General features: G+C 52.9%; 1 protein-coding gene across 5 annotated transcripts in view; it reads left to right on the top strand.

Annotated features, from left to right (window-relative positions):
• Nucleotides 1–12,043, top strand: part of PLEKHA6 (pleckstrin homology domain containing A6) — a 133,118-nt gene that overhangs the window by 79,669 nt on the left and 41,406 nt on the right. For all 5 annotated transcript variants that reach the window (XM_065938208.1, XM_065938206.1, XM_065938205.1 and 2 more), the window contains exons 4-5: nt 9,593–9,673; nt 10,330–10,444. In XM_065938208.1, coding sequence (XP_065794280.1) covers nt 9,593–9,673; nt 10,330–10,444 — 196 coding nt within the window. The remainder of the gene's footprint in view (nt 1–9,592; nt 9,674–10,329; nt 10,445–12,043) is intronic.

Below are 12,043 nucleotides of genomic sequence, written 5' to 3'. Positions count from 1 at the left end.
CATTCTTTGTTTTTAAGTGACAACTGTCTTCAAAAGTTCTCTAAGTTCTTTCCCTTCCAGGTTTCATTTTCTCTTTCTGGGATGTCGGGGAGCTCATGGTGATTTTTCTCATCACACAGAGGTGGAGACAGCAGTGACTGTCTCTAGGCACAGCCATTTTCTGACTGGTTCTCCTGGTGGCCCTGGTCCCCAAGCTCCTCTTGTATCTTTTCTGCAGCAGACAGCAATCTGGGAGAGCTCTCTGTCTTCCAAGCCCTTCGTGAGCTCCCCGAGTCCATGGGAAGTTCCAGACTCCTCGCTTCTGTCAGGAGGAGGTCTTCAGAGTTTCTCACATTCCATCTGTGTCCCTGCTGTCCTGGTTCAGGAGAACCAAGCAGCTGAGCGCTCCCGGCCGGCGAGTGAGGGGCGCTGCTCATACTGGGGCTTTACTTCCGGCCCACCTGCCTTTGCATCTGCACATGCAGCCCTGTGAGGTGGGGACCTCCTTCCTCCCAGAGCAGTTGCCTGGGCCCTGCCCTCCCACTGATTTCCTGCTCTCTTCTCCAGCAGACAAAGCTCTGCTCAGTAGACTCTTAGCAGAGCCTGGCTGGCTGGTCGGAAGGGAGAGGCCCGGGAGTGGGCAGAGCCTGGCTGTCGGACCCCCCGGTGCACAGCTGAGCTCTCCTACCTCACTCCCAGCTCAGCCTCCTGGAGCAAAGCAGCACGCCCCGTCCTCCACCGTGGGCAGACCGCTGGCCACGGGTCTGGGCAGACAGATCGCAGCCACCCCACCAGACGGCCGTCCACTCCCCGGGTGTGAGGTGCCGGCCAGGGCACAGGGACAGCGAAGGCCCAGGCTGTGAGCGGTTTGTGTGCACGCCTCTGCACTAGGCAGACGTTTTGGGGCCCCTCCCACCCCACGTCACACACAGTCCCCGGACCTGTGGCCCTCAGTGGTTTGCAGCGGGGGTGGGGGGGGGTGTGAGTTTCCTCGCTGCCTTCTTGCAGCGGGCCTTGCGGAGCCGAAGTCCTCCTCCCGAATCACGAGGCTGTCTCCCTCTTCTCTCTTGGAGGTGAGGAGCTCAGGCTGGAGACACGCCGGGGACTGGGGACAACCAAGGAGATGCGAACTTTGTCTTGTGTCTCTTGTTACTATGAGTGAGTGAGTGAGTGAAAGTCACTCAGTCGTATCCGACTCTTTGCGACCCCACAGACGATACAGTCCCTGGAATTCTCCAGGCCAGAATACCCGAGTGGGCAGCCGTTCCCTTCTCCAGGGGATCTTCCCAACCCAGGGATCGAACCCAGGTCTCCTGCATTGTAGGTGGATTCTTTACCAGCTAAACCACAAGGGATGTCCCTTGTTACTACAGCTGAGACAATGAATCTCAGCTCCCCTGACTTGCATGGGCCTTGCCTTGCTCCCAGGCCAAGGGCCAGGGACCTTGTGAGTTTGTTTTCCTTGTGTTCACCTCCTCAGAGCATCATCGCCTTTATTCCTCTGCTGTCTAGTCTGGTAGGATATTTAAGCACAGCACAGTGGGCCACTAAACAGGCCGCCACTCATTCTTAAAATGAGAAAACTGAGGCACGAAACAGCTTGGCCCTTGCAGATTGCTGGATTGAGCGCCAAGGAGGCATTTGCAGCTTTTCAGGGTATGGAAGGAGGGGGCCAGCCCAGCTGCATTACTCTCCACTCACTCACTTGGTACAGTTCCTTCCCTTGGGGTGGGTTGGGTGACTGCTGTCTGCGGGACGCCAGGACCAAAGCTGCCGAGCTAGGAAGAGGGAGGGCTGGTTCCAGCGACCTTCTGGAGGCCTGGAAGCGGCAGCTGGGCTGCCTCATGTCTGGAGAGTAGGGCTTTGGGGTTTGGCTCAGCGCTTGTCGGGCAAGGGGAGGTAATTAATTACTGCCCTGCTCTTTCCTCTGGGGACTCTTTCCCGTTGCTGACCGTCGGGGGAAGCAGCTTGGAGGCTGAGGGGAGGGGACTGGAGCCCTTTCCCTCTGTTCTATCTGGATTAGCGGGCGGGGGTGGGGGGGGGGGCGGGAGGGGTTCCCGGGGGAGGTTGAGAGAGGGAAAACGTGGACCTGGACCACGGACACCCCTGGTTCGCCTTCATTTCTTCTCCCCTCAGCGGGGACGGCCAGAAGGACGGGGACAAGGAGCGTGAGGAGCCGGGGAGCCAGGTTGCCCCAGTTCTCCAAGTTGGGTCACGGTGTATGGAGGGAGAATGCCTCCCAACCTGCTTAAGACAGCTTCTTTTTTATTTTAGTCTTCTATTTTGTTGTTTTTTTTTAAATTTATTTTTGTTGAAGTATAGCTGATTTGTAATGTTCACTCCTGTTATATGGCAGAGTGATTTGGTTATACACACATTCTTTTTTTTTAATATTCTTTTCTATTATGGTTTATCATAGGATTTTTTTTTTTTAACTGAAGGGCTGTTACAGTGTTGTGCTGAGATAACTTCTGAGACCAGAATCATCATCTTAACACCTGAAAGGGCTGTCGGTGTTCACAGTGAAGCAGCGGTCATCCCAGGAATGACATTTAATAATTTATCAACCAGAAAGGACACTGGCCTGGAGTCCTGGATGGCCCTAAGATATTTCTGGATCACACAGAGGAGGGGAGGGCCAGTTATAAAAGTACTGAAATTCTTCCTCATTGGAAGAGTAGCCCTTTACCAACTAATATGGAAGAGGCATGGTTAGGCTGAATAGCCACCCTGTTTATTCTTCAGAAGACAAATGGAGGTCTGTAAAGTAAAATAATGTTTGAAGATAAGATGATGCAAGTTGAGACAGAAGATCAGCATGAAGATTCCCCATGAATTTCCCGAGTACTCCCCGCTGCCAGACGCACACCCCTCTGAGACACACGTGCACTCACACACACAGTAAAGTGTCGTGTGCCCAGTCGTGTCTGAGTCTTTGTGACCCCGTGGGCGGTAGCCCATCAGGCTGCTCTGACTGTGGGGTTATCTCAGCCAGAATCCTGGAGCAGGCTGCCATATCCTCCTTCAGGGGAGACACACACGCGCTCACATACCCTTAGTGAAGCACTGCCCTGACTATCCTGCCTTACCTGCACTTGTAGGCTTTCCTACCTCCTGTTCTGGAAGTAAAAGGGATGTCCAGGCCCAGGTGATTATACAGGAGACACCAGGGAAGGACATCCACATGGGATGGCAGGGAGGAAGCCTGGATCTGGAGCCCTGATTTGTGACTTTGATCCCCTGGCTACTGAGCCAGGGGCCAAGCTCAGGTCAGAATCGCCCCAGTGTTCCATGTGTGATCAGGACAGGGGAGGAAAGGCGTTCTGACTCTGGGACAGTGACGGGGCCGTGAGGATAGGCAGAGGTAAGCGGGAGAGAGCAGGCCCGGTTCTTGCGTCCTCTCTACTTCCTGCAGCCCAGTAGCCAGCTTTTCTCGTGTTCCGAGCTTACTTGGGGAAGACACTCTCATCTTGCCGTTCTGGAAATGACCTTGCACAGGAGGAAGGCTGGAGCAAAGGCAGGGAGGACAGAAGGGAGCAAGTGCAAGTACCGGGTTGACAGCTGTGTCCCCTGAGACTGCAGGACCGCTGTTTTGATCCATTGGCAGCATTTGGAAAAGACCCAGTGTCTCGGGAAGGTGCCTTTCCCCCTGCAGTACCTACAGGCGCCGCCAGGTCTGACCCCCTTAGGCCTCCTCTTTGTATGGCTGCAGTAGGCGGGAGAGCCAGAGGGGTTTGGGTGGGGAGAGCTTGGCTAGGGAAGTGTATTTTTTCGTAGGAATGACGGGGGTGGGTGGGAGGGGGGAACCTCAGGAATCAGGCACATCAGGATTGTTGGGAATGTGAACCAAGTTGGTTTTTAATTGGGACAGAAAAGTGGAGCACATAAAGCTCCTTGAAATGATGATGACATCCAGAGGGGAGGTGAAGAGCGGGAGCCTGACCTTCACTTCCTTTGCAGGCTGCAGAAATTTTCCTGTGAGTGGACAGCCTCAGCTTGGAATTTGTGAGCTGGGGGAAGAAGGAAGTGGGAGGGGTGGGCTGTGGCAGCCCTCCTCCCCACTCACCTCACTTCGCAGTCCTCTCTCCATCGAATGAGCTGTAAGGCCAAAAGCCAGAGTTTTGTTGGGATGGAAAAACCTGGTTGGCACTCATTCTCAGGAGCTCTGGGGTTGCAGCAGCTTGGTATTTTGCAAGTAACCAAGAGGAGCCCAAGGTGGAAGGAGTTGAATGTATCTCTCTCGTTGTTCAGTATTTATCACGGTGGGAGCTGTCCATTCTGAGTGCGTGTGTGTGTGCATGTGTGTGTACACGTCTGTGAACATGCATGTCTGCAAAGGGTCCTGAACATCTGGGTTGCTTTTGCTGCTTTTGACTGCATAGTGCCAGGTATCATTCTGGAGAGATATTGATTCTTAGGGAGTTTGTTTGGAGATCGGTCAGCACACAGTTAACTCCGTAGTGATGCTGTCACTAGCGTCTGCACTTAGAGGCTGCAGGTGTCTCTTGAACTGTGGAAAAGCCCAAACTAGATGAAGGGACAATGCTTAGAAAAGGGAGAGGCTCTGTCTCTTTTCTTTGTAATTTACTGGTTTTGGCACTTCTGGAATGCCAGCCCCTGCTACGTTCACAGCCATCTTAAGCCCAAGACTGTGGTTTTCATTTTCTAGCTCCAGTACTCAGCATATATCTTGATTTGTTTTTAAGCAGAATAATATAGTCATTATGTCTTATATATTAAATGTTTCACATTTTGAAAGTTTCTAGTTATTATTTCATAGAAATAGAAAGTACCTCCTTTGCACATGAGAGAACACGGGCCAGGGAAGCCCCTCTCGTGTTGGACCTTAGACTGAAAGATCAGTCCTTCCAGTTCTCTTTTCACTGATGGCCCTTGGGGGTGAGGGGACCACCTAGTGGGCAACTCAGCAGTTTAGGGATGCTCCTGCCCCCTTTACTGCTTGAGAGTCCCCCTTCCCTTGGGAGGAATTTGAGCAGTCCATTTGGAGGTAGAGTCATAACCATTTGTCCTTGAGAAATGGAGGCCTTTGACGTCCTAAAAGAAAGGAAAGAGGAGAGAAGAAAAAAATTGATGACCTGTCTTTCCTTCCGTTTTTTAATAATGTTCAGTACTTGGTAAGTTCCTCCTGGTGTCTAACCTAATGAAAACCTGTCATCTGTGTAGTTTAGTAGCAAAGGAAAAAGAAAAACTGCAGTCAGGTATTCTGTGTGCTCACGTAATCCTGAGGGTTGCAGAGCTCTCAATAGACAGGGGAAACCCTTGAGCCTCTCTGTCCCTCTGCCTGCAGTATCTTCACTAGGCAGGAGAAGTCATTTAACTTGCAAAGTTAAGCAAAGGCTATGGGAGGCCCCTGAGCTCAACTTGAAGGGGAAAGGGACATTTTTGCCTTCTAGGGGAAGAAACCTCATTTCTCAGTGCAGCTCAACACCTCCTCCTGTGCATGTGAGCTTAATTTTCTTCCCTTCCTAATGAAGATGGATCAAAGCCAAGCTGTATAGTCAAGGGGGAGCCCGGCAGGGAAGCTGAGTGAGGGGATGAGGGGCAGAGACAGAGCTGTTCTCACGGAGAGGAAGTAATTAACTTTAAGAGAGAGCAAAGATGAGGGAGCCCTTGGTAATAGAGTGTCAGACTCCAGATGCAGCTGGCTAAAAATGAAATCAGAGCGTAGGGAGTTCCTTTTGTTCATTCATTCATTCAACAAATATTTATTGGGACCTACTGTGCACAGGCAGAGATCCCAAGCAGGCTTCGGGAGAGGGCCCAGCTCGCCATGACCACAGCGGGGCTTCAGGAACTGGCTTAGGGACAGGGAGAGGTGGATTTGCAATGTGAAGCCACTTGTCATCAGGATAAAGCATTTGCAGAAGCACCACTAAATGGCTGAATATATTGACCTTTTGGATTTAGGATTAGTTGCTTAAATATCAGCCCCAGCTATATCGGACCAGCTTGTCTCATCACGGGTTAAGTAATAATGTTGTCTTTTCTACTCACTGATTGCATTGTTCTCTGACTGGGTTCTGTCTTCAAACAAAACAGTTAGATTAGCTCCTCCCTTTCAGTGTCTGTTGACATCACAAAATTGCTGCAACAACAGACTGTGATGTCAACAGAATGCCTGGTGCTGCTGAAAGAAACCACATTGGTCAGAAAGGATTCTGTCATCTGAAGACAAAAATGGAACAATAGCCAAAGCTAGAGAAACTAAAATTTGATATCAAAAAAGAACATCTCTAAAAAAAAGAAAACATCTCAAACAGTGTAACATAATGGTGGGTCTGGAGCATCCTTTATTGAAACCCTTCACAAACAGCCAAGGCACTTACTGAGACAGATTGCAGAGCAAGCCTGCTGGTGGCAGGGGCTTGGAAGAGATGACTGTCAGAAGCCCCTTGCATGGAGGGCCCTTGCATTTTAAGACATGGAGGACATCAGGAAAAGAGGAGATGTGACCGCCTTCAATCTCTGGAGAGTTCATAGAGTAGCTAACAATGATGCAAACCTCCTTGCCCCAAGCAGATCTGACAGTCTGCAGCTGGGATTTATCATATTGCATCTGGGCAGATTTACAAAAATTAACACATGACGACCCCCACCCCCTGCCTTGAGCCCCATTTACTACCCTCTTTCTAATAAGATTTGGGAAGAAGCTTTTCTGCCACTTCACCCGAGCAAAGAAGTAAGTCATCACCACCCGCTCTGGCTGCATGACACCCACGCCACATGCTTCACTTGCTCATCTGCTGGGCCGCCCCAGGCAGAGGGTGAGTGACCTGGGCAACAGCCTGGGGTGGCGTCTGGAGGGGTCGTGTAGGGGGATGCTGCAGAAAAGCCTCGTTCACTGTGCTCCTGTCTGCACTGAAGAGGACTGAGAGCAGAGAGAGGAGACCCCGTCCGTCTCCGCTTCCGGCATCAGCATGGCACAACAGCCGCGCGTGAATCCGGAGCTTCGTTTAGCCCTGTGCCCACGGGCTCAGAAGGGTCTCTCTGAAGCGAGTGGATTTCACCCGAGGGCCTGTGTTCTGGGCCAGGAGGCGGGGCGGCAGGGCAGGCTGGCGCGGGTTTCTGCCGTGCAGATGGGGATGCAGCCCGGATTCCTCCACCCCCCAGCGACTCCGTGTGCTTAGCGCCACGAGGTCAGACTGCCTAGGAGTGGTACACCTGCGCTGTGTGCCCGCTCCATCTCCCTGCCTTCGCCGTTTCTCCTTGGGGACCTAAGCTGAGGCTATCGTCCCCCACTCAATCATCCTGCCCCCAGCGTTTTGCCCAGCAGCATTCTGGTTGAATGCTGGGAAGCCACAGGCTCCCTAGGGCAGCCGGGCACCCCTGCCACCCCAGCGAGAGGCCCTCCCCCTCACCGGTGCCGGAGTCAGAGGAGGGAACCAGCAGTGCCTGCTGCCACCACACGCTGGAGCCCGGCCGGCACTGCGAGCGGGACTGGAGGACGCACTTCTCAGAGGGATGCTACGAGCAGGCTGGCTGCCGGGTCCTCTGAGGCTGCTGCACAGGGGCCAGAGCTGCCAAAAAGATGCTGAAGTTTCGAGCTGATCGACGGGTCAGGTAGGGTTTCTGCAGTGGACTGTGAGCCAGGTGAAGTGAGGGCTGAATTGGCAGGTCACTGGCTCTGGGGGCGTCACAGTGAGGGGCCCGCCCCGTGTGACCTGGAGATCAGAGTAGTTAGGTCAGTGGTTGCTGCATTGCAGTGCTTGTGAAGGGGACGCTGTTTTGAAGTTGGTAGTGCCGGGGTGGGGTGAGGACGTCATCTGTCGGGGTTGCTGGGTAGGAGAGTCTAGGGCAGAAAGAATTCAGTGTCCTCTGAAAGACTTGTGCTGGCTGACAGCAAACACCATGTGGCTTCGGGATGTGTGTGTGTCTTTGTCTGTCTGTTCGTCGGTACCAGTGCCTGCAGGAAAGATTCCAGCAGAGTTATCACAGGGAATGTGTACAGTAGAGTGGGCTGAAGGCAATGATTGGGGGAGAGTGTCGGGGGGGTTGGTGATCTGAGCTGGGGAATAGCAGAGGCCTTGGTGCCTCAAGGATCTCAGCTGTTGCAGCCTGCCTGCCCCCCACCCCCTCCACGGGGCAGAGCCAGGCATGTGGGTGACTGGAAACAACTGCTGTCCCTTGCCGAGATCCCCTGTGGTTAAGTTGAGGAGAGCATCCTTACCAGACCTGGGACAAAGTGAGGAATAGAGTTTGAGAATCAGAAAGCGGGTTATCAATGTGCTAGAGTTAGAACCCAGGCTAACTGACACTGGCCAGACTCAGGGTCCCGTCTGGTAAGCCCAGGCTGCAAAGCCCAGATTTCCACATAGGCTGTAGCTACTGCCCACTAGGCTTCTATTTACCACGGGTCTTTGGGTTTGATCTGAACATGACTGGTTTGGAAGCTGAAGAAAACACCGGCTGATATTACCTTTAGCTTCAGCAGACAGCTTAAGGGCTGGGAAGTGTCCCAGACTATGGAAAGCAGCTCTCCGAAAGGTTACTGTACTTCTCTCATGCAGCTGAAGGGACGTGCTGAGGTCTCTTCCCCCTGCTAGCTGACCTGCCGCTTGCCAAGCAGAGCATGGGCCCTTCCCCGTGGGAGGGCTTGGTGGCCTGGTATTCAGGCCCACAAGCCCCAGTGCAGCCTCCGCGGGCTCCATGCAGACACCAGCTTCTGGGGGTGGACTGGGCATGTCTGGGCTCTCACAGTCTCTCTCAAGAGGGGAAGGTAAAGAAGACCTTAAAATTCTCCCAGCACCCCCACTGGCTGCAGGCTTGAATCTGCTACCATTTTCTTACCAGAATCCTCTCAAATGAGTGCTACTCTGGCTTAGACGCTCTGCACCAGCCCCTCCCTAAGTTCCATCGGCTGCCCTTCCTCCCCTGTCTCTGCCGAACCCCCAGGGAACTTTCCTGACAGTCAGCCAGAAGAGCCACAGCAGGGCCTCCCCATACAGCCCCACCCGCCTGGGCACAGAGCGCGCCCCGCCCCAGGTCTCCCTCTGCTTCCGTGGGCCGTCTTCACAGCGTCCGCTAGTCAGACGTGGCTGCTGAGCCAGCGGTCACCTCCAGCGCTGGACTCCTGAGGGCTCAGCTACATCAGGTAGTCCTGGACTCGGAGTGAGCGGGGCCCAGCCCGAGCTCAAGAGTGGAACCCCTGGATCTCTTCTTTCATTTGAAGAAAGCGATAGAACAGGGGGGGAAGAGGTCCAAGGTCACAAGAGAATTCTTTCAGCAAATGATGAGTGAGCAGCTTTATGCGGAGCCCTGGCAGGAGCTGTCTTGCTGAGGGTGCCCGCCGAACGCCAAGTCTTGCCCGCTAGAGCCCCTCCCCGCCCCCCACAGACATGCCCTGAACGGCCGCTGAAAGGGTTAAGTGGGCTTCGTTCCAGCCTAGGGATCTCTAGTAAGTAGTTAACACTGTCGGAAAGACAGCTTCCCCTCCTGACGGACCTGCTGCCGCTCCTGCAGCCCAGCCCTCGCTTGGCACTTTCAGTCCTGCCGGAGGGCAGAGTGCCCGTCTCTGCCCAGGGCCCGTCTACGCTCGGGCCTCTGTGTCTGCCTTCTCCATCTTGACCACAGCTCCTCTCTCTTGCCTCTACAGCCATAATGAAAGACGGAACACATTTCTACACCCACTGACCGGCCAGGCTCCAGAGGAAAACAAAAAGTTTGACTTGAAAATGTATGTTAACTCCCTGCCTACTATTTGGCCTTTGCATCCTTGACCACCATGATCTGTGCAGCTGGGAAGCAGAAGGAATGAGGGGCAGAAAGGGGAGCGGAGACTTTAGGGTCACTCACCTAAGTTCTGAGGCCCGGAAACTTCTGAGGCCCAGCTGGCTTGACACTCTTACCCCTTTTCTCAGAACCTTGCAGGGCCCAGGTTGAGGCATCCCATGGGCTGAGCTCAAGGAGTGAGACAGGTCTGAGGCTGGCATGTCATTCACCTGGGCCTCTGAGGAGATAGTGAGAGCGTGCTGTGACCACGAGAACCTTGGCTCAGTCAGTGAAAGCAAAAAAAAAGATAATTAAATGTCTCTCATGTCCACTGGGCTACCATGTCTTTTAAATTAGAAGGAGACGAGGTCCCAGAGTCATGGGTCTAGGTTTTTAAGGTAACTTTTCAGGAAAGGAAGAGGAGAATGTGCAGAGCTCATGGTGTATAATCTCGGAAGGGGAGTGGAAGCAGCTGAGGGGACCCTTTGGGTTGCTAAGGGGCCCTGATTGGTGCTGAACACTGGAATGGTGAATGGCAGGGTGGGGAAAGGGGTGGGCAGCACCCGTTGTTTCCTGGTTCTCACCGGCCTCTTTCTTTTTTTCTGGTCAACTTGAAATCAGATCAGCTTTGGACATGTCCAATAAAGCAGGTGGGAAACGCTCAACTACCACCAACAGTGACCTAACCAACCACACCATGGTGTCTGAGGTCCCTCCAGAGCGGCCCAGTGTCCGGGTAAGCCTAGCCAACCCTGGGAAATGTATCAGGCTGCTCGCTTGTCCCTGCAGGTTCCAAAGAGCAGGCGATGGGATGCAGGCGGCGGGGAGCAGGAAGGGAAGAGGGCTCAGACCAGAACCATATGGAAGACCCACATCTAAACCGCGGGTCTCAGCCTCAGCACTGCTAGCACTGGGTCTGGGTCATTCTTTGCAGTGTGGGGCCGCCCTTTCCCTGTGGGATGCAGAGCAGCGTCCCTGGCCTCCGCCCAAGATGCCCATCACCCATCCCGTGATGACAAAAAATGTCTCTTGACATTGTCAGATGTACCCCATGGGACAAAACTGCCCCAGCCTCACTGAAAACCACCGACTTAGGGGGACAGCAGGGGAATAACTAATGAAGGACATGGCAACTGCGTGCTCAGAAACGGGGCAGGAAGGAAGAGAGTGTCAGGAGAAAGGAGCAATCAGAGAAGAATGTTGCAGAGAGGTCTGGTTAGAGAAGGGCTGAAGTATCCATGGGGTTTAGTGACACTGGCAGCTGGGGGCTCTGACAAGAGTAGTCGCCGTGGTGTGATGAGAGCAGAAGACAGAAACACGTGGAGAGGGCTTACGAGGAGATGGGAAGGCGGGCACAGGGCGCTGAGGAGTGCAAGCTGCTCTTGTTAGAATCTAGACCGGCAGTGGTGGCACAGCCATAGAGAGGAGGACTCTCTAGTCCAGGGACTGGGGCTAGGTGTAGAACAAGGGTAAATCTTAAAAACAATGTCAAGTTAAAAAGCAAGTTGGAAAAAAAAGAAAAAAAAAAAAAAAGCAAGTTGGAAAATATGAAAACTATAGTGTTATTTGTGTAAACTGTACAAACATGTAAATAATTCAGCATTTTTATAGATAAGCTTGCAGTACAAACATATAGCCATGGAGGAAGAAAAGGCAGTGAGGTCAGGGAGGGGGCTCGAAGGGAGTTTCAGCTCTATTTGTCAGACTTTATTAGGAAAGAAGACAACATGTAGTGGTGATTTAGTCCCTACTTTTCTAATGGTTGAAATATTTCAAAAAAATATTTTTAAAGAAACTTAACTATGAAGGGAAATGAGGGGCAGAGGGTGGCGGATACGCAAGATGGAGGGAGGTTTTCTTTGTTCATTTTGTTTTGTTTCACGATGTTAAGGGCCGGAGGGAAATGGCCCAGTAGATAGTTTCAGGAGAAAGGGCGTGGCCAATGTGTCGTGTTTCTGCAGAGGCGGTGTTAGCCGGTGGGGGGGGGGGCCTCTTCCTGAGGCTGCATAGAGAGATGTGTGAAGTTCGGGGGTGGGGCTAGGATGTTAAAGACATCACCACCAGATGTTTTCAGTTTTTGCAGGAAAGTAGGAGGTCGGGTTTTCTGCTAAGAGTGGGGTGGGTAGAGGGGAATTGGGGGCAAGGCTTCAGAATAAATCCAAGGATCAGCGGTCACCAAGGGACACTTGGAATATTGCCTGATAATACTGAAGGGTCACCTGAGGTCGTAGACCGAACCTGTGAGTCTGATTCACGGGTGTGTGTGGTTTTTCTTCAGCAGTACTACGGCCTGGCAGATAGTTGCGTTGACTGAAGGTTGAGGGTTGCTGGCAAG

This window comes from Muntiacus reevesi, chromosome 5, assembly GCF_963930625.1.
Source record: "Muntiacus reevesi chromosome 5, mMunRee1.1, whole genome shotgun sequence".
Lineage (NCBI taxonomy): Eukaryota > Metazoa > Chordata > Mammalia > Artiodactyla > Cervidae > Muntiacus > Muntiacus reevesi.
Note: the sequence above shows the minus strand (reverse complement) of the source record. Positions and strands in the feature narration are given on the sequence as shown.